This window comes from Rhinoraja longicauda, chromosome 14, assembly GCF_053455715.1.
Source record: "Rhinoraja longicauda isolate Sanriku21f chromosome 14, sRhiLon1.1, whole genome shotgun sequence".
Classification (NCBI taxonomy): Eukaryota; Metazoa; Chordata; class Chondrichthyes; order Rajiformes; family Arhynchobatidae; genus Rhinoraja; species Rhinoraja longicauda.
Window position 1 is genome coordinate 31,275,326 of NC_135966.1, and position 23,157 is coordinate 31,298,482.

At 41.7% G+C, this 23,157-nt stretch overlaps 1 protein-coding gene across 1 annotated transcript; it reads right to left on the reverse strand.

The window, feature by feature from the left end:
• Nucleotides 1-377: 377 nt before the first annotated feature.
• hmmr (hyaluronan-mediated motility receptor (RHAMM)) lies at nucleotides 378-22,882 on the reverse strand. Its single transcript, XM_078411146.1, has 22 exons — nucleotides 22,745-22,882; nucleotides 22,460-22,558; nucleotides 20,189-20,271; nucleotides 19,242-19,307; nucleotides 18,519-18,707; nucleotides 17,893-17,979; nucleotides 15,683-15,794; nucleotides 15,194-15,259; nucleotides 13,417-13,490; nucleotides 12,647-12,733; nucleotides 12,064-12,164; nucleotides 11,436-11,522; nucleotides 10,390-10,568; nucleotides 9,378-9,514; nucleotides 8,140-8,354; nucleotides 7,628-7,744; nucleotides 6,994-7,152; nucleotides 5,863-6,000; nucleotides 3,484-3,586; nucleotides 2,658-2,834; nucleotides 1,420-1,573; nucleotides 378-794 (listed from the first exon to the last, which is right to left on the reverse strand). The coding sequence occupies exons 1-22, from the start codon at nucleotides 22,788-22,790 to the stop codon at nucleotides 775-777; spliced, it is 2,496 nt and encodes an 831-aa protein (XP_078267272.1). The 5' UTR covers nucleotides 22,791-22,882; the 3' UTR covers nucleotides 378-774.
• Nucleotides 22,883-23,157: the final 275 nt, after the last annotated feature.

Here is a 23,157-nt window from a genome sequence, read left to right on the forward strand (position 1 = left end):
CGCCAGCGAGATATGAGCCGCTCCTCCACTCTCTTCCCCGGCCCCGACTCCCTCTGACGCAGCTAAATAAGAACAGACACAAGTGTTGTAGTTGTTGTTCAGAAGCCCCGGGGTGAGCGGCGGCGGCGAGGAGGGAATAATAGGCGACAAAGACAAACATGTCTAACATTTCCCGACTTTTAATAAAAATACACATTATAAACGATTAGAAAATGCCACATTACTCTGCATGAATTAATACGTTTATCACAAAAAGTGAATTTTCAATGACTTAAGGACCGATGATAAATCCAAGGAGTTTCAAGGCCTTGGAAAACAGAGTTTCAAATTCAAGGACTTAAGGACCAAACAAGCCTGTCTAACTTTTAAATCAGCTGCTATCTTTGTCAACATCATTTTGCAAGTAATTCCTTCGAAATATTTTGGAAAACCAGAACCATTATTTTCCCCCAGACATTCACAACTGACCAGAAACCCTACAGAAATATTTACAATACATCACACCTACATTCGGTCTTTTACAAACCAGAGTATGATTATAATAAAGTTAATTCTGAATTAATGTAATCCAAAGGGAATTTATAAAGAGAAGTTAAAATTCAAGGCTCAACTCGTATGGAAAAATAAATCTGGGGAGCAAATCTTTTCCTGTGGTGCATAATGATTATCCATTTGTGGTCTCCTTCAACACAAGCCATTACCAGCATCTTAGTCCACTTGAATCCTCAACCTGAATACTTGGAATCAGACCTCGGGTCATCAGATGTGCAGTGTTCAAGGTACATTTATGTTCCCTACAAAATCAAAATCCATGCATTAGATTCTGTTCAGTCATCCAAGTATTCATCTTGAAACTTTACAAAAAAAGGGTCAATGCATGTTGATAGCATTTTGCCAAAATTTATTACAATCCCCCGATTGCCTATGAATTGACGGTGAGCCTCCATGATAGACCACAGCAGCCAGCTTCAGGCCAGAACCCACGTATTCTCACAATCCCCATATCCATCAGACACATGGAATTGCAGGTGCTGAATCTTGCATATAGAACACAAAGTACTGGAGTAACTCAACGGATCTGGCAGCATCTCTGGAGGACTTGGATTGCTATTGTTCCAGGTCTTCTTCAGTCTGAAGAGTCCAGACCTGAAACATTACCCATCCATGTCCTCCACAGATACTGCCTGACTCGCTAAGTTACTCCAGCATTGTATTTTACCCATACCAATCTGCCAGCTTTCAATAGCTGCACCCAAACATAATCTCAACTAGCTAGCCCTCAAGAACTTCTGCAAACGATCACCTGAAACGCATCCCTGATGACGGGTCTGCAGAATTGGTACATAATGCTCCATGATTCAGGAAAGTAAAATGCAATCAAATTCATCAGCACTGCAGAATCACCCCCAAGTGAGTTACCTTCTCTCAGTGGCGTGGTTGGAACCAGATTTTCCTTTGCTGTATGTTTGAAAGCTTTAGCAGGATCGAACCGACTGATGCCTTGGCCATGAGGTTCTTGGTTTTTCTTCTCAGCCTTCTCCCTGGATAGTTGGCTTCGTAATTTAGTCATCTCCTGTATAGGTGACCAGAGCAAACACTAATGCCCAAACTCTGCACCTTTTGCCACTAAATGTTTACATAAAGTTAACCTCACTAAAATATCATCCAGGACTTCCATACAGGAAACGTGCAAAATTTCCAGGAAACCATAGCTAGGTCAGTGCGCAAGTGCATTTATCAGACCCAGGACTAATTGCATCAGTTAATAAATACACTGCTGCTACAATAAGTGTGGCTAAAGTGGTTTGTCATTGTCGTACCTGTACTTAGCCTTCAGGTAGTGGTTAGGTTTGTGAGGGTTTGTACTCAGGCCTAGATGACAATAGTACTAGGGTGAAGGCCTGCCAAGGCTTCAGACCCCATACCTCTAGTGCCACAATAGGACACTCACTGCACGTTCTCCCTGTGCAATGTGGATTTCCTCCGGGTGCTCCGGTTTCCTACCTCATCCCAAAGACATGCAGGTTTGTATGTTAATTGGCCTCTGTAAATTGTACAGAGCCGGTCAGCGGTCATAGGGAGAATGTGCAAACTCCACCCAGACAGCATACGAGGTCAGGGTCAAACTCCGGGTCTCTGGCTCTGCGAAGCAGCGGATCTACCAGCTTTGCTGTCCGTCTGGTTCTGAAGTAGGGCAGACTGCTTCCACTGGGACTGGTGATGCCATAGGCTCTATCGAGTGAGAAGCACAAGCCGGACACAAACAGCCCAACAGTTACTTTGATTCAAGTAATTTTACTGCTGCTTAGGTGGTCAGATCAGAGAACTGGACTGCAGCTTTGTGTTGGGTTAGCTTATCACAGCTGAAGAAACGAGTTTTGACACACTTATTCTTATCCTTAGTGAGGTTTGATTTGGCTTGGACCCCCTCAGTCAAACATCTTCAGGATGATGCTACTCTGGCCCAGACAACATTAGTACTAGGGTGAAGGCCTACCAATGCTCAGACCCCCATCACTCTACAATGCCGCAAAAACAAAAAGCAACTATGTTTAGTACGAGAAATATTTTGGTTCAACTGGCCCTCTGAATCAGAAGACCCCTCCATATGGAGACAGGATGATGTAGAGGAAAGCTGACCCTGCTTCAGCTGTTACCTGCTTTAGCTGCACATTCTCCTGCTTCAGCTTCATCACGTGCTTTATCTTTTGTTTCTGGTTTTGATGGCCCAGCAGCTTGGCATAATCTGTGCTCAGTTTATTCAGCTCTTCCTGGGTTGCCCCACGCTCACTCAGGAGGGCATTCTTCTCCCTTTCAAACGAGTCCAGTTGGTCCTGCTCACATTGAATGTCATTAGTCTTCACAGTTTGCCAAGTTAGTTATATCAACTAAGTGTCCTTTTAAGATTTAAACACAACCACTCTCTGCACAACCAGTCAGTGATATATCTTGTTGTATACCTCTGACTCCATGTTATGCGTGATCAAGCTAAAGATGCCACACATGTAGCAACAGAAACCAAAACAATGTGCAATGATCACCTCCAGATGGAAGAGAACAGTACAGCACAAGAACCACCACTGATAATGATACCTATCTAAAGTAATCCCTTCTGGCTGCACATGATCCATATCCCTCCATTGCCTGCATATCCATATGCCCTTCTAAGAGCCTCCCAAATCTACTATTACATCTGCTTCCACTACCATTCCTGGTAATGCATTACTGTGTTAAAAAAAAAACTTACCCGACACATCTCCTTTAAACTTTTCCCCTGACTTTAAAACGATGCCCTCTAGTAATTAACATTTTCATATGTAAGAAAGATACTGACTGTCTATTTTTCCCATGCCTTTCATAATGTTAGAAACTTCTATTACATTTCCCTTCAGCTTCTGGATGCACCAGAGAAAAACAAGGAAGTTTGTTCAACTTTAGCCATAAGATGTTTGCCAAGATTAGAATTTGATGATGATCATGTACCTGGAAAGGCTTGACCTTGTTGTGTAATTCTTCATAAAGAGCTTGCCACTTCTGTACTTCAGCTTTTAGTTCTGCAAGAACATGCTCCTCCACAGCTACATCCCTGCAACAAGAACCATCTTTTGGAAAAGGAACTTGATGTTCTCTACTATACAGAAGGAGGCCATTATTTGGAGGAATAGTAGACTATGGCACAGCTGCTGCCATACAACTCCAGCGACCCCAGGTTTTATCCTGACTTCCAGTGTTATCTGTGCTGAGTTTGCATGCTCTCCCTCTGGCCGCATGGGCTTTCCTCGGGTGCTCCAGTTTCCACCCACATCCCAACGGTCAGTTTAGTTTAATATTGTCACCTGTGCAGTGAAAAGCTTTTGTTTGCATGCTTTCCAGTCAAAGACAAGAGTATACATGATTACAATTAAGCCATCCACAATGCACAGGTAAAGGGCACAACATTACTACAATACAAGTCCGATTAGAGATGGTTCATTTAGAGATAGCAAGATATGCTGGTTGGTTGGTGAATTTGCTGCTGGTGCTTGTGGTGATAGGAAAATCAACAGGTTAATGGGCATTATAGAGAAATATGTTTCAGGAAAGTAAGTGACTGGGCATGGTGTGGGATACCTCACAGATAGCATAGATCCAATGGGCTAAGCAACATCCTTGTGTCATAAGGGGAACAAAATGAGAAGTCACAAATATTGTATTGTTGATAATCTCTGAATCATTGTTTGCTTAACTAGCAAGTAGCAGAATACTAAATTAGTGACTACCCCTAATTAGTAGTTTGTGTCTAAACTAATGAAACCACAGCATCTATTCTTCAAGCAATTTTGTGTCTATATCATTAATTTATTTGAGTCGGGACCCTTATTCAGACTGATGATGGGGAGAAAGCTGGTCAGCTTGCTCAAAATTCCAACATCTGCACTCTCTCATGTCTCAATTTTGTACTCCTTGTCCTTGTAATCTATATACTAAAACTCGCTTGTTCCTGAACTACAGCCAAAACGGTACACGATAGTGCGACAATTGTAGGCCCACCTTACTCACCGTCATCCCTTTGGTGCTAATGGAAGAAGTTTCATTGAAATCGGTGTTATCTTTTTTAAGTTATTCACATTTTAAAGTTTAAATCTATCTCCTAGGGAGAGCGCGAGGGAGGGGGCGTATGGAGGGAGGGGGATGGAGCGGGAGGGAGGGAGGATACGGTTGAGGGGGATGGAGTGGGGGGAAGGGGGGACGAAGGGAGGCGAGAGGGGGGTGGAGGGAGGGGGAGTGGAGAGAGGGGGAGGCGGGAGAGGGGAGAGGGGAGTGGAGAGGGGGAGGAGAGGGTGTTGCACCAATGCATGAGAGGTTACGTTGCACTTGGTCTAGTAGTTACTATAAGCTCCAAGTAAAGCCAACTTCATCAGTTTAATTTCGTTCATTGTCAAGTGCACCAAGGTATGGTGAAAAGTTTTTGTAGTGTGCTATCCAGTCAGCAGAAAGACAATACATGATTGCAATCGAGCCATTTACAGGGGGTGAATATATTTAATAAGGGAATAACTTTGAGTGCTAGGTAAAGCCAGCAAAGTCCAATCAAGGATAATCAGAGGGTCACCAAAGAAGTAGAGAGTAGTTCAGCACTGCTTGCTGGTTATGGTAGGATGATTCAGTTGGCCAATAACTGCTGGGAAGAAACTGTCCCTGAATCTGGAGGTGTACGTTTTCACACTTCTATACCTTTTGTCTGATGGAAGACGGGAGAAGAGGGAGTGGCTGGGGTGTGATTTGTTCTTGATTATGCTGGTGGCCTTGCCGAGGCAGTGTGAGGTACAAATGGAGTCAATAAAAGGGAGGCTGGTTTGTGTGATGGTCTGGGCCACACCCACAATTCGCTGCAATTTCTTGAGGTCTTGGCTAGAGCTGTTCCGAAACCAAGCTATGATACATCCTGATAAGCCTTCTAAGGAAGTGGAGGCGTTGTTGCTTCAATATGGGTGGTGCAGGAGAGGTTTGTTGGTAAGTAAAACCAACTTCATACCTTCACTAATCCATTGCCTTCTAATATGAACTGTCCATCCTCTTAATTCCTAATAAGAAAGGAGCTAATAAAATTATCCAGGCAGCATCTGTGGGGAGAAATGAACAAACAAAATCATGGGTTGGGACCCTTCTCCGGTCTGAAGAAGAGTCATCTGTCCATTTCCCTCCTCAGCTGCTCTCTGACCCACTGAGTTCCTCCAGCACTCTGTCTTACAGTAAATTAGTCAAGCCTGGACAAACCAGTAAACCATTCACATTGGAATCATAGCAGACTGCAGATAAAACAAAGCAATTCCTTTCATATGTCAGAGATCCCAGCATATTAAAAATACGAGCTGCCTTTACCTTTGTTTCTCGACTTGGCATGCCAGAGCCTGTTCCAACTTTCTTTCCAACTCATTTACTTTCAGGTTATAAGTTTCCTCCAACTTTTGAAGTTCAGGTTTCTTCTGAGCCAACTTCATCTGGACTTCCAGCAGCATTCTTTACAATGAGTGAGGAAGAACACAATCCCATTAATAAAAAGGAGAATCTCAAAAAAGAGAGTTGTGCTTTTAATTCTTTAATGAATACAAAAGTAAAGCACAAATTTGGAGCAAGTTTCATTTACTATTAATATTTATCACTGTATTGTGAAGTTACTTGCAAAACAGTTGATAAACATTAACTGCAAATGAAAATGCAAACCCCTCAGAGCTACATGATTTTAATGAGAACAAGTAGACCCCTCAAGCCTGCTCCACCATTTAACATCGGGCCGCAGTTCTCCACTATCATTGCCTCATTCTTTCTCCTTAAAAACCTGGAACAATTTAATCTTCACAATCCTTTGGGTAGAGAATTCCAGGGATTCACCATCCTCTGAGAAGTTGAAATTTTAAAAATATTTTGACTTTAGAGTAATTCGGAGGTGGTCGAGTGGAGAAGGAATAGTGATGGAATTAATTAGTGCTTTGATAGGGATTCTGACAGGAAATCCATGTAGGATTTTGTGGAGATTTGTACTCGCAAAGCGCATTGACTTCATGGAGAATTCCTACATGTATTAGGATGTTTCTTTTGCATTTTTGTTACATACCCCTTCCTGAAAAACAAGCTTCGCAATGAATTTCAGACTTCCTCCTGGATTTACATGACACTATTTCAATTAAGTGCTGAATTGACTGATCAAGATAATTTCTAATGCTTTCAAATACTACACATGGACCAAAAGCTCAGACAATTATGCCACTTGTAATAGAGCAGCAAAGAAATAAGAAATGTTGTTTTGAGAAGGGAATGAATCAAGTAGTTTTTAATTGTGCAAGGCAAAATTGGTTCAATGACATACATGTGAGGTTTTTGCCACAAATTATGATCTGATATCAGAATTTGTAGAAGCTATTTACTATTAATGGACTAGTGCTAAATTGGTGCTATGCGGAACCCCTTTAGGGAGCTGCATCAATACGATGTGGGCAACAGCCATCCACATACCTTGCATATTCCTCTTTTGCCTTGTCTTTAGAGAGTCGGCTCTCTGCCAGCTGCTGCTGCTGTTCCTTGGTCTGGTTCTGGAACTCCGCAAGCTCGTTGGCCAATGCAGTGTTACTCTCCTGTCGAGATTTCAGCTCCACAGTTACAGAGAGTCTGTAACTAAAGCAGTTTTGGACAATTAACATGTTACAGAGGGAAGACTGCAACTTTGTGACATACTCTTCAAATTAATAGTAGAGGATGTTCACCTCCAAACAGACAAAAAAGCATTTATGACATTGGGAGGAAAGTGGTTTAAATGATACAATAGCAATGTACAATTGACTGGAAGCATACTACAAATGCTGGAAACATACTACAAACATAGGAAATCCTCAAATAATCAGGCAGCTTCTGTGTAGAGAACTCTGAAGTAGATATGTTTTAAATCAAAGGTTATCATCCTGAAATATATTCCTTTCTCTGTCTAACAGTCAGATCTTTCTGGGCCATGGGGAGTCATAACCAACATTTATGTATGGAACTAATGTCATGGTGCAAAAGGGCAAACCCCATGAGGTATGGTGTCACATTGGGTTATTTGAGACCATTAGCACATTTTGTTGATATATTATTAGCACATGATCAAGCATACCTTTCAAATTGTGCTTCAACGTCTCCCAATTTCCGCAGTGATTTTCTCTGTTCCTCGCGTAACTCATTTACCGCTTTGTTGTGAATCTCATTGATCTTCCCCAGTTCTGCAATTTTCCTATCGAAAGCAAAGAAAACTCAAACAGTAAACTCCAAATTGACAGGTACACACAATCAAAGTACAACCAAAGGAAACTGGAGCAGTTTAGAATCAACGTGCTAAAGTCAGGATTCACAGTCAATATAGGAGAGTTGCAAGTAATGTTGGCGTTATAAGAACTACCTACAAGCACATTATCTTGGCTTTAGGAAGTTGTACAATCAGTGGAAATATATGATTTATAATGACTTTACAGGAATTGTGTTTCAATTAACTCACCTAACCAAAATAAACCCTCAGACCCTCTCCCTTACACTGGACTTAAGAGCTTTGTTCCCATAATAAAATAGTGGCTTGGCCCTTTCGTGTTTCCCTTCATTCAGCAAAGAATGGCACATAGGAAGCATACTGACCCATCCACCTCTTCCTGCAACTTATCCAGCTGTCTTGTTTTGATTTCATTCTCCTCCTCCAGCTGCATAGCCAACTTCTCTACGTCCACCTCCTTCAGCTGCAACTGTTCCAGTTCATCCAATGCACCTTCCAGCTCTTCCTCCAACACCAGTTTCTCCTTACTCATATCATCATGGGTGGCATAAAGTTGCTGATATATGGAAACTGAAAATTCCTGCAGAACAAAGTACAAGGTTCAAGTCAATATTCAAGTACAGAGTAATCAGGACAAGTTGACCATCCGAGATTGACAAAGCAACAATAGGAGATACAGGACCAGAAGTTGGTACCAGAGAATGTGGCTGCTGTTTCCATGGCAGATAGCGATGGCCTATAGGATATGACACCTATGGTACTTCTCCAATGGTTTTAAATACCTGGAGTATTTCTCCACAAACCTTTCAAGTAGCAAGGTCTGGAGCTTAATGTGCAAACATAAATTCTCAACTTTTACAACCCTCTATATTATTTTAAATTAAGGTCTTCGTACGGAAAACGGATGCTTGTATAGCAAGCAAGCCACTTGCCTCATCGCCACTCTATCAACCCGCGTTGCCACTTTTAGTGCAACCCATGTTGCACTAGGAATGGTGAGTGAACAGAGGAACCTTGGAGGTTCATCCATATGGATTTGAACCTCCCTCGCTATTCACTCACCATTACCAGCACCCTACCATTTATTGTATATTTGGCCATTGTACTTAAATTAAATTCCACCAGCCAATGCTCTACCCAATGTTCCATGATAACCAGGTAAAAGGGCAAAGCCACACATGTTCCAACAGGGAAAACTTCCCTAACAGAACACCAACAGTTCTTTTAAACTAGTGTTCATTTTACAGCAAAGGGAGAACTCATGTGAAAAATAAAACCTTTCCAGGAACAAGAAATAAAGAAATCTTTCACCACAGCTAATCCAATCACAAACAATCAGCCTGTTAACCTGCCTTCACACTATTCAAGATGTTGGTCCATCCCATCCACCCTTCCCTTATGGAGTCATTGCCATCAATGAGCAAGAGCTCTTGGCTGGCTCACACTTTCCTCAGTATCCTGCACAAAGCAACAGATATACTGATTAAAAGAAAGCGGAGCCAAATATAATTTTGACTGCAGGATTTCAGAAAAACCATGAAAACAAACTACAGTGGTAAATTTCATAAGTAGATATATAATTTTCCAGTTTTTTGTTTTATACCTTTTCTTGTGTGATGGAGAAAAGTTGATCTTGTTTCTGCTGCAGGTCTTGCTCTGTTTTGTCCAGCTTTTCCTTCAGGAGAGCCAGTTCTCTCGTTAAACTTTGCTCCAGCTCATGACATTCTGCCTCTACTCTTTCTGCAAAGAACAAAACTTAATTGTTAAGTTGCATATTCTTAAGTTTAAATCCTTTACGAAAACGTGTTCACCTACTAGACTCAGTCATCGTCATACTGGCCGTTTGGCCCAACTCGTCTATACCAACCAAAGTTGCCCACATCCCCCTAAATCTTTCCTATTCATGTACTTATCCAAGTGTCTTTTGAATACTGTTGTAGCGTATATATCAACTACCTCCTCTGGTAGCGCGCTTAAAATATCCACCACCCTCTATTTAACATTAACGTGTAGACAGCAATTAACAGTAGATACAGACCAGCTGCCACAACATCTACGGAATCACGTCTGGTCCTATCTTAAGACAGACTCTATTGGCTCATGCTTGAGGTACTACCCATCCAGTATCAGTGCAGTGGCAGTGCTGGCCATCATTGGGCCAAATATCTTTTGACCACTTCTTTCTCCATGTGTAAAGTGTCAAGTAGAATTAACTGTCTGGCCAATCAAATAATTCAGATGCAGCAATAATTATAACACCAAGCAGTCCTCAAGACAAGCAACCAAGTTCATTCATCAGTATATACACATCACTATTAAACTGTGCAACACAAACTTCTATGATCAAAAAATAAATGGAATGATTCCTGTTATAAATTTCCAGAAAAATAATCTTAAGTACAAATGAAATTCCATTTTAATAGATACGTTTCTTTTTTAAGTCACTAACCAATTATCAGTTAAGGGGCCACTTTCAAGTTTTCATTGCAAGAGAATTATCAGACTTCTCAAAATGGGGTGGCTTCTATGTTAGTGCTCACCAGTAACACATTAGACACGATTAGAAACTGCATCACACTGGCTAGGACTAGTTGACCCTCAATGGCCAGACGTACCTTTCTCCTGTTCAAGATGCTGCCACTTTGTATTTACTTCTTGTATCTGCTCACAGTGAATCGCCTCCCTCTCTTTTAGACAGCTTTGGAGGTTCAAGGTTTCTCTTTCCTTCTCAATAAGCTGCTCTGCTGACAGGCTGATTTCTTCTTTAGCCCCATCAAACTGTATCTTTATTTGGCTGAAAGGGAAATTTTGTTTCTTTAATACACGTTATACTGTAGCATATCCAAGTCTAAATTAAGAAAATAACTGCAGATGCTGGTACAAATCGAAGGTATTTATTTCACAAAATGTTGGAGTAACTCAGCAGGTCAGGCAGCATCTCAGGAGAGAAGGAATGGGTGACATTTCCAGTCGAGACCCTTCTTCAGACTGATGTCAGGAGGGGCGGGACAAAGGAAGGATATAGGTAGAGACAGGAAGATAGAGGGAGAACTGGGAAGGGGAAGAGAGGGACAGAGGAACTATCTAAAGTTGGAGAAGTCAATGTTCATACCGCTGGGCTGCAAGCTGCCCAAGTGAAATATGAGGTGCTGTTCCTCCAATTTTCAGTGGGCCTCACTATGGCACTGGAGGAGACCCATGACAGAAAGGTCAGACTGGGAGTGGGAGGGGGAGTTGAAGTGCTCAGCCACCGGGTGATCAGGTTGCTGATCGGGAGCACCCACAAGCCTTGTTGTTTCAGAGGTGCTCTGACCCAGTCGTTTGGCCATAACAATTTGGCCCTTGTCAAAGTCGCTCTGGTCTTTACTCCTGCCCATTTCTCCTGCATCCAACACATCAACTTCAAGAACTGACTGTTCACTTGCTGCCTAATATTTCCCACCCCTTGACAGGTGCCATTGTAATAAGATAACCAATGTTATCAACTTCACCTGTCAGTGGTTATAATATTTTGGCCTATTGGTGTATATCATTGATATGTGCACCTTAATTATGAATTGCTATTAGATTATCAAGACTGATAATTTAACATTAATTTCAGATCACAGTACAAAATAATCAAAATTTACATCCGCTTGAACATGCACCAATACCCAAGTACCTGAGTTCTTCCAAACAGCAGGAGAGTTTCAGTTCAGTTTCAACTTTGGCTTCCTCCATTTTCAGTTTGTGCTGCTCAATTAAAGCTCTGGGCAATGTTAAAGTAATACAATAGTAGTTAAAGCCAAGCCATATCGACAAGTCAAACACACAACTCAAACTGCAGCGATTCACTCTTCCCCAAGACAAGCAATGCAAATTTCACACCTTTTAGTTTAAAATGTAAAGAAATTGTAGTTCTATACGATTCCATGACTACTCTCACCATGGACTTTCCCCAAAGGCACCCATTCTTATTGGATTAAGTGCATAAACTTCAATAGTTCTTTGACCATTCCACCAATACCATTACTATCCTGCATAATCCCATCTCCATTCCATAATGTGAATATCAGGTTACAGACAAGGAATAGTAAGAACCTTTGCTGATGCTTCAACTGAAAATAAAGGCAAGCTGGGCACTAAACTGTCCAATTCAAGTTAGGACTGTGTTGAGAGCAAACCAGTCGCATTCTGTATGTTCAGCCTTCATACAGGGCCATCAAGACACAGAATAAAAGACAGGCTTGAATACAACAGATCACTGTCAGTGATCAGGTAGCTTCCATAAAAAACATCTATGTACATACAGTTTTTCCTGAAGATCAGCAATGTCATCTGTGGATTGCTTCAGAAGATCTTGCATGCCCTCGAAGTCTTTCTCAGCCTGTTGTTGCTTGATTGTTGAAGCCTGAAATTGAAGTTATTCATTTACAACGTAAACATGCCTGGGACCACTGCTATCAACACGTAGTAAAAGGCCAGGATTTTCTGATCAAGCATACAATAGAAATTAACTTCATCCTGTTACAGAATGGCCATAACCAGTCAGATAGAGTGCTTGATCAGAGAATGAAGATGATAAACAATAGTTGCTTTGACCTCCTGCTTTTGAACATGGAGTCAATGGAGTTCCCAACCAAAGCAAAGGACGCAGATTAAATTTGGCCAATGAAACTGGGCACAAGGCAGTATGGATAAGAGAATTCTAATAACTTCAGATGGCTGTCTGCAATTCCGCCAAGATACTCAAAGCTTTATAGGGCTGTGTACTGATATTGTCATTATAACAAGAGTTTGCTTAGTTACAACTTACTTTCTCAGTTACAGGATCCTCTTAAGTTATATGCTGTCTAATCCTTGAATAGGACAACTATAGTTATCAAATCTTACCAAGCATTTTTCTTCCATGTCAGTGGACATCAGCTGTAATTTATTCTCATATTCACCGACGTTAGATCTCAATTTTAGTTGAAGATCCTACAAGGAGATCACAGAATTACAAAATGGCCACAATACGGTTGCCATCAGGAATACCAAGTATTAACAATGCAAAAGAAATGCAAATGCAAAAAAAATGCATTAAAAGAAAGCTTGCTAACTCCCTCCCGTACCCATTCCCTGCACATCTCATTCCCTTTGGAATGTTATAATAACCATGTGCTGAATTTTCTCAATTTTGGATCTTTTACCAATTGCTTTCATTCTATGACCCGTGGTTGGCGACACTCATGATTTTGTTGATTCAATAAAGCATTGACGGAGCGCACGGTCCAGGGGGATGGATAAACCGTCCTTCAAACAAACCAACAGGCCATCTCCAGTTCAAACGCAAATGTTAAATAGTAACCCTGCCCGCTACATACATGGAAAACACAGACAACCCCAAGACTCAATGCACAACTTATAGCTGATTGATTTCCAACTGTCAAAACTGACATTCGACCATAAATATTACCAACTCAGATTCCATTAAAAGCAGTTACATAAGAAAATAGAGACAAACAGTCAGACTTATGCAACTTGAAAGCAGGCCCTTTGGTCCAACTCGTCCAAAAACAACCAAAGCATCTACCAAAGCTAGTCCAATTTGTCTGCTTGTAGCCATAAACCTCTCCTATACATGAGCATGTACAAAAGTATTTCAAGCTTTGCAGAATTACCTGAATTTTTTCATTGGCTTTCTCCAAATAATCTTGCAGGACTGTATTCTCTTGGCGCAATTCCTCAGTTAGAGCTATACAAAAAGAAAGCACATAACAGCACAACATGGGAACAGGCTCTTGGTACTACAAAGTCTGCATGATGCTAATCTAGAACACCTTCACTCAGTCCGCATTAACAAACCTGATCTCCCGGTGGCTGAGCACTTCAACTCCCCCTCCCAATCTGACCTTTCTGTCATGGGCCTCCTCCAGTGTCATAGTGAGGCCCACCGCAAATTGGAGGAACAGCACCTCATATTTCGCTTGGGCAGCTTACAGCCCAGCGGTATGAACATTAACTTCTCTAACTTCAGATAGCTCCTCTGTCCCTCTCTTTCCCTCCCCCTTCCCAGTTCTCCCACTGTCTTCCTGTCTCCACCTATATCCCTTCTTTGTCCCACCCCCCTCCGACATCAGTCTGAAGAAGGGTCTCGACCCGAAACGTCACCCATTCCTCCTCTCCAGAGACGCTGCCTGACCCACTGAGTTTGACCCAGCATTTTGTGATACCTTCAATCTGGACCATTGCTCTATCTGCTTCCACCACACCCACTGGCAGCACATTTCAGGCAACAGCCACCCCTGAACAAAAAATGCCTCACAAATCTTTAAACTTTTTCTGTCTCACTTTAAACCCATGTCCTTTAATATATGCCATTTCCACCCTGGGACAAAGACTGAGCAACCGTATAAGGTTACTTACATAGGTTTTATATATTCTCATGTTGCCACCGTAGCCTCCAGCACGCCATAGAAAACAATCCAACACCCACCAACATCAGATTTACTCCAGTCAACATTCTAGTGAATCTCTTCCATACTCTCTCTAAAGCCTCAATATCCTTTTTGTGATGGCCATGATACTCCAAATGTGGGCTAACAACAATTTTACACAACTGTAATATAACTTGGCAACTTTTATAAAGCCCCAAGCATTCCATATGCCTTCTTTACTATCTTTACACTGTATCACCATTTTCTGGCAGCCATGGACTTGCACCCCAAGATCCTTCTGTACATCAATGCTCCCAAAAGACCTGCCATCAACTATATACTTTGCTCATGTATTTGACCTCCAAAAATGCAACACCTTCCACGTGTGTACTTAACGACATTTGTCATTTCTCCATCCACGTTTCCAACGTATCTATATTTTGCTATATTCTTGACAACCTTCTTTCCTATTCACTACTCCCCCATTTATTTGGGCTATCTTAATAATCAGAACACTTAAGGATAGTTATCCACCTTTATGCTCCCCCCCCCCCTTCCCCACCCCACCAAGAGACCCAACACCACCATCTTTTTAATATAGACATAGAACAGAACAGCACAGGAACAGGCCAGTCAGTCTACAATATGTAGAACATGATGCCAAGTTAAACTAAGCCCTTCTGTCTGCACATGATCTATAATTGTATGTTTATTGTCATGTGTATTAAGGTAGAGTTAAAGACCTGCTTTATATGCTGTCTAATCAGATCATTAAGAGCAACAGATAGATGCAAAAAAAAAAGAGAAAGGAAAAAAAGAGAAATGCAACATTTCTATTTGCACAAAAGTAAATTAAAATGGCCCATAAAAGCTAGTCTAGCCTTTCCAGCAAACACCAGCACAGAAAATATTTAGTTTCTTTTATTTTAGCGCAAGCATATAACTTTTCATACATCAAACTGGCAAAGTAAAATGCCTTCCTTAAGGCCGTTTCAATCAGTAATGTTTTTCAATCATTTACCATGGAACTTGTCCATTTCCTTTTCCAGATCTTCATTATGGAATTTTGTTGCCTGGTGCATCTCTTCTGTTGGAACAATGTATACTTAATCAACAGGAACATGCAGAATTATAATAAAACTAGAAACTAAGATTTTAATCACAGTATCAAACCTGTTCTTCCCTTACTTACAGGAATGGATGTAATTGCTGCCAAAGCCAAGAATGCTTTGACAACCCCAATTAAACTACCCTTGCATTCCTTTTGATTTCCAAAGGCAAATTTGTGCCCCTTCCAAAACAGTTCCATTTTCTAAATTCAGTTTGAGGTGTGTGGACAAAGACTTTGCAATTTTAAGTCTGCCTATGATAAGGAAGACCAGTTCAAAACTCCGGCTAAAGGCCCTTTACAATGGCGCAAGAACCCACGGGCTCTTACAGGTCCTTGCCACTAAAGTACAAACTTTACATATATCAAACAATGTAAAATTACACATGATTGAGTACTTGCCCATTGATCGGTTTCTTTCTTGCAATGCAGCCATTGTGGCTTTGGAAGCTTCCAGGTCAGCTTGCAAGAGTTTCACTTGACTTTCCAAACTAATCTGAAGGTAGTTAATCTCCTATAACATTGGATTTGAGCAGGTATAACACGGCAAAGTTTATATCACATGATACATCAAGTAATAGAACAATAGCTGGAACATCAAACAGGGAAGGGTAGACCATTCCAAAGATGTGGACATTGTGCATCGTTACTCCTTAGTGCTGGGACCCACGAAGATGCAATATTTGCCACACCCAATTTTGTTGTGATCTATTCAAAATGAGTGCCCAATACATATATTAATCACAATTTTACTTAATCAATTAAACAATCTATAATACATTACTTCTGAGAGAAAATGGACCTCAGAAAGTCAACTGCACTGATTTATTTAGCTGAAGCAAAAAAAATGGAAACTGCAAATAATGGCTAAAATCAGCAGCTCAAGTACTTTTTTATTAAAATGTGGTGACTGATTTCTACTTATGTCCTTTTCTCAGGTGAGCTGCAAACTCCGACCACTTGAGGCAAAAGTTTTTCTGCCCTCTCATCTTATTTTGTCGCTCACCTTACAGCCAAAAAAACAAACTTCAATTAATCCAAGCTTCATATCATATATCATATCATATATATACAGCGCGGAAACAGGCCTTTTCGGCCCACCAATCTAGTCAATGTACAAAATGTGAAGTGAGCAAATCGGTGAATAAAAATCTGAAAGTTTTATGCAGTTTAAATACAAATCTAGCTATGAAATGTGAGTTGTTGCTCATTATTCCAGAAGGTCCAGGCGTTTCAGGTTGCACAGTTGAATGCTGGACTTTTAGTTATTGGCATTGCATCGCATTCCCTCACCAACACATTGTGTACAAGGTTGGGGACGAACGATTTCACAGCTAATGGCACTCAAGAATGAATTTGCAGGACTCTGGATGGAGCAGGAGAATTGGACATTTGACTTTCAGCTTGGAACAGGCAGACTCGATGGACAAAAATCTTCTTCATATTCCTTAACAATTCTAAGTTACATCTTAATATTTATTATTTTTTCAACCTATAACCGATCTTGGGCTTGGTCATTAATTTGATAAAAACAATACAGGCAAGAATTTTAAAGAAAATATAATAAATCTGCCTGATAGGGTATTTCAACTGCATAAGATTTTACTGATCCCCTTTAAAGCCAAGTGAAATAAATTCTCGATAATTTGTGGAGTGGTGTTAGTATGTTCCCAGATAAATCATACCTTCAATACTTCTTCCTCCTGAAGAATTAGAAAATAGATGTACAAAACGTATTATACTTTGTGCTGCTTTGTAAGAGTTCAGTGCACTATCTGCCTTCTGAATTCAGTAAGAATTTTGAGAGGGTTTGTGGGATCAGAGGGCCACCGTCTGTCTCAGTTCATTCAGTGCAGAAGTAGCCACCGAGAGGTGAGGAAATGAGCTTCAATGACAGCTCACTCGCATCCATCAACAATGAAATATATCACACCAATTAGATTTTTAATGAAAAAAGGGGGTGCGGAGAAGCACAGGCAGCTCCCTCAAAGAAACGGTACATTATTGTGCCTGCTGTATATGCCAGCCATTGGCTGTTTTATGCCTCCAGTATCGAAAATGATCCCAGTAATGCGTAGGTTAACCTAAGATGAGGGTTTGTCGGCACTGGGCTTATACTCGCTGGAGTTTAGAAGAATGAGGGGGGAACCTCATTGAAACATACAGAATAGTGAAAGGCTTGATGTCGAAATAGAATCGATGTGGAGAGGATGTTTCCACTAGTGGGAGAGTCTAGGACAAGTCATAGCCTCAGAATTAAAGGACATCCTTTTAGGAAGGAGATGAAGATAAATTTCTTTAGTCAGTGGGTGGTGAATCTGTGGAATTCTTTGCCATAAAAGGTTGTGGAGGCCAAGTCAGTGGATATATTTTAGGCAAAGATAGATTCTTGATTAGTACAGGTGTCAGAGGGTATGGGGAGAAGACAGGAGAATGGAGTTAGGAGGGAGAGAGATCAGCCATGATTGAATGGCAGAGTGAACTTGATGGGCCAAAGGGCCTAATTCTACTCCGATTCCTTATGACCTTATGAGAGTAGGAAAAAGACTCCCATTTCCTTGGTGCAAAGTATTTTTGATTTCATTCCTCCAGAGCAAATAAAGTGGCAATACCTTATCCTTGGCATCAGTCTTGTTCTTCACTTCAATCAACTCCAAGCACAGGGCATTAATCTTCTTCTTGGTACTATCATCAGAACACTGAAAGAAAAGAGACCGCCAAACATTTACACTAGCTGCGCTTACACTTAAAACATGTACAGCAATGTCAACCTGTCATCACTGGTGATGCACATTAAATAAGCAGCATTGATCAACTCCACTGTACTCCATTTGTGTCAGTCTCCCTTTGAATAGTTGCGACTGAAGTGTCAAACACCAATATCAAAAGCAGCGACATTTAATAATTTACCAGTAGTGACACATACATAGGTTTAAAGGTTCAGCTCTACCTGGGGCCAAAAATAGGTTTACAATTGCAGATGGATCACAACACAATACCTTTTATAAGCAAGCTGTGTGGAGCTTTCTCATAATATGCATATTGCATATCAAGCAATCTTAGTGCTCATGTACCAGATATAATGTTCCTGAACAACAACTGAACGTGAAAGTACAATGAACTACAGATAACCAGTACATAGAGTAGTCATAATCTCATGAATGGAAGTGCAAGAGCAAAGAAAATCAGTACTTTAAATCCAGTCAAGAAAAAGAATCAATGATACTAACAACAATACCTTTGCCTTGAGTAACTCATTGGCTTTATGAACCTCCGAAAGCTGTCTTTCCAAGGTAGCAACATTTGATGTCAGGGACGATTTTTCCCTCACAGCTGCAGCCAGTTTGCTTTCAACCTTTTTCAGCTCTTCTTCCAGGGCATGAAGCCTTTTATCCTGTTCCCCTCGCTGTTGCAGCAGGCACCGGATCTGCATTGGACAAGTTTAATTACTAAGATTTATATTGTATTAAAAAGCACTGCATTAATACAATTTTTAAAAAGTACAATCCGACTTGGAGCTGATCTTCCACCCAAAATAGTAATTGCAAGAGATGCCCAACCCCAGCTTCTGGGGAGAACAAGAAAAGGCACTTGAAACAACCATAGCACCCGCTGCAGCGTTCTAAAGACTAAGGAGATATCTGCAAATACCCACATCAGGGCATTCGACAAAAGATTTTGACCTTAAACATTAACTCCACTCTCTTCACAGATGCATCTGACTTGTGAACATTCTCAGCAGTTACCTGTTTCAGATTTTCAGCCTTCACATTAAATCTTTCTGTTCAATTTCTAATATAGAATAAAGTCTCAAACTTTGACATCAGCTACAATGATTTAACATTTAACCGCAATTCCATCTCATATACCGACAACGCAGCCGCCAAACAGCTTCATCCCATGCACAGGAAATAACAAACCCCTTCCAAGAAGTTACAAAACTGTGCAAAAGTCTACTTGCCTCTTGTTCCAACATTTTCTGTTTCTTATATTCTAGAGCCAAGGTTGCATCCATTTGACCAACGGGCTAGATAGAATTAAAAAAACAGTACGATTATTAAAAGTAATAGAACATCTGGGCCTTAAAAACAGGAGACCAGTACAACAAGAAAGTGCCTTGACTCCCACCCACCCACACATAGACAAGATACAAAATCTCCTACTCCTATGCAGAAGATCCTCAGACCAAACTCATCAGGAGGCACAGTGAAGGGCCTTGAAGCTTTTCCATTACTGGAAGCAAAAATATCATTGATCATATCAAGGATTCTCTGGCATTAACCTACATTAGGTGCTGTCTGGGTACAGCTCAGACAACATGAGCCCAAACCTTGAAGAAATGGAAAAGCAGTAGCAATGGGTGATTTTAGTTATCCCGCAATGACATTTGCATGAATAACCTATCCAATGGCCTCTAGCTGCATGCTACCAAAGTGAGCTGGCTATTTTGACAGTTTCTCAATCACACGAAGAGATAGCACGCATTTCACCTATCCCAATGTCAACTAAAGCTTACACAGATGGCGTTACTCATCATTATAAGCTCCTCCTTCGCGCGCAACAACATCAACTGTCGGTTAAAGATTTTTTGAGCATCATTGCCAAACAAAGTGTTCATTTGGAGCACAAAGCTCATTGGTCATCAGGCCAAACAGAACAGAAAACAATCCTCTGGCAGCACATTCTTCACAAGATAACATGCATTAAGGCAGCAGAGGTGCAGCCACAACATGACACGAGAACAGCACTGTATGACCAATTTAAATGAGATTCTACAAAATGGAAAAAAAGTGCATTTTGTTTAAAAATCTAATGGTCATGTCGTGTTCAAAAATACAAAAAATTGTGATGTCCAAGGCTAGAAAGCCATCTAAATTTAAGTAAGTCAAATAAAACCATTTTACTAACTGCAGTCCCGTTGGGATTCTTCCTGGAGCTTGCCGGTGATATCAGTCCTATCTCAACATCAACATTAACTTGGTCTCCTGCATCTAGAAACAGCAATGAAACTCAGTCAGACTTAATACTTCAGGGAAATGCAACAACAAATTTTGATGAACAGTCACATTTATTTTCTTATTTCATCAATCGTGAAAGATTTATCATGCCTGCCATCGCTCGTAGCTACTATTATATGATGGTTGCGACAGGATACCTCTAATTCAGACGCTGATACTGACAGACCATATCCAAGTGGCCTTAAACCAGACTCGATTGTTCAAATGTCTCTGACCAATCAGAAAAAAAGTGCAAGCTATTTTGCCCACCATATCTGGCATGCAATGACAGTAAATGATCAATTCATTCTGTAAGGAAATATATCACGGATCATTCTAAAATTGAACTATTGCATAAATACTTGGAAACATATCAGCGATGCAATACTCCATAATTAATTGAAATAATTGCAAACAGGTGGATGATATTTTGTAACACCTAATTGTTTTAAGCAGCTTTGTAATTTAATGTTATTTATAAATGTCAGATCAGCGCACCAACACCTCTATTTCCTAATGAGGCTTAGGAAGAACGGCATGTCACCAACAACCCCCACCATCTTCGACAGATGCGCCATAGAAAGCATTTTATCGGAATGCATCAGAGCTTGGTTTGAGAACAGCTCTATCCAAAACCGCAAGAAATTGCAACGAATTATCGATACAGTCCAGGCCATCACACAAACCAACCTCGCTTCCATTGACTCCATTTATACCTCCTGCTGCCTCGGCAATGCCAGCAGCATAATTAAGGACGAGTTACACCCTGGCCACTCCCTCTTCGCACCTCTCCCATCAGGCAAATAGTATAGAAGTGTGAAAACACACACCTCCAGATTCAGGAGGTTTCTTCCAGCTGTTATCAGGCAACTGAACCATCCCACTGTGGCAGCATAGCAGTAGAGTTTCTGCCTTTCAGAGCAAGCAGCACCGAACACCCGGTTTCGATCCAGAATGCGGGTGCTGTACGGAGTTTGTATGTTCTCACCGTGACCTATGTGGATTTTTTCCAAGATCTTCGGTTTCCTCCCACACTCCAAAGACATATAGGTATGTAGGTAAATTGGCTTGGAATAAGTGTAAATTGTCCCTAGTATGTGTAGGGTTGTGTTAATGTGCGGGGATCGCTGGGTTGAAGGGGCTATTTGCACGCTCTATCTCTGAAACTAAAAAAACTAAAACTATCGCAACCAGAGAGCAGTCCTGAACTACTATTAACTTCATCGAGGACCCCTCGGACTATCTTTCATTAGACTTTATCGGCATTACCTTGTACTAAACACCCTTATCGTGCTGCTGTACGCTGTAAAAGGCTCAACTGTAATTATGTATTGTCTTTCCGTTGGCTGGTTAGCACATAACTAAAGCTTTTCACTGTACTTCGGTACAGGTAACAATAAATTAAACTGAACTGAAAATAGATCCCCCATAGATTCCCAAGGGAACACACAGCAGCAGATTCTAGACAGGCACTGCAATCCCAAATCTGGTAGAAAGCTCGGTTGATTGATGTCATTAAAAATGAATTCATGTAAATGGTTGGTCGATGGTTGGCACAGGCTTTGTGGGCCTGTCTCTGTGCTGTTTCTCTCCTCGACTCCACAAGAGTAGTGTCAGACAATAACTTGATCTAAATCCAATTTGTTCAGGGATGTAATCTGTACTGACAAGAATGCAACAATTAGGGCGGCACAGTGGCAGAGCAGTTGAGTTACTGCTCCAGACCTGTTCGATTCTGACCACGGGCGCTGTTTGTTTGGAGTTTGTATGTTTTCCCTGCATGGGTACACTTTGATTCATTCCATTTGGTCACTCAACATTATGCAAGGCATTGATTGGGGTCGCGCAATTAAAGATGAATTTGTTTCTTGTTATTTTATTTATTTTTCATCCTTTCACTTAATTCAAGTGGGATTTGGGGTTTCTGTGAATAGATTAGTTTCAACATTTTCGCATTTAAGCAGATCTATTCTGATGTATAAATATTTCGATAAATAAAAAGACTTCCCACTCGTCACTTTAATTTTATGGATCTTGTGGTGTTTTATACTGTCGGCAGACCCTTCTGGGATAAAGTTTCATCGTATACCCTCTTACCGTGTTGATACCGTCACGACTATACCTCCCTTACCAACAGTCGACACACTCATGATCACTCACCAACCCAGTACTAAATACACACCTTTTTGTTTTCTAAATCGGTTTGCTTTCTCAAAAGATACTGGACCCTTGGACCCTTCCGCCTGTTTAATGTCATAATGGCCCGGTGCAGGGGCACAACCTGAAAAAGGGGAAAAACATCAGAGCTGCATCAGACAGGATCAAACAAATAAGTAACCGTGGACGTGGGGCTCAAGAGCAGCGTGCAAGGTCAGGGGGTCGGGTTAGAACCAGCGTGAGGGGGGGGTTGGAGTGGAGAAGCCAGAGGGTCACGGGGGGTAAAGGTACCGACGACCTCGGGCCTCACCCACTCTCTCGTTGAAACGTTTGAGCGGCGCCCTGGGGAAGGACATGATGCCGGGTCTCCGGTCGGTGCTGGTGTTGCCGGGTCTCCGGTCGGTGTGGTGCCGCCTGTCGGTGCCGGGTCTCCGGTCGGTGTGGTGCTGCCTGTCGGTGCCGCGTCTCCGGTCGGTGTGGTGCCGCCTGTCGGTGCCGGGTCTCCGGTCGGTGCGGTGGTGCCTGTCGGTGCGGTCTCCGGTCGGTGCGGTGGTGCCGGGTCTCCGGTCGGTGTGGTGCCGCCTGTCGGTGCCGGGTCTCCGGTCGGTGTGGTGCTGCCTGTCGGTGCCGCGTCTCCGGTCGGTGCGTTGCCGCCTGTCGGTGCCGGGTGTCCGGTCGGTGCGGTGGTGCCGGGTCTCTGGTCGGTGTGGTGCCGCCTGTCGG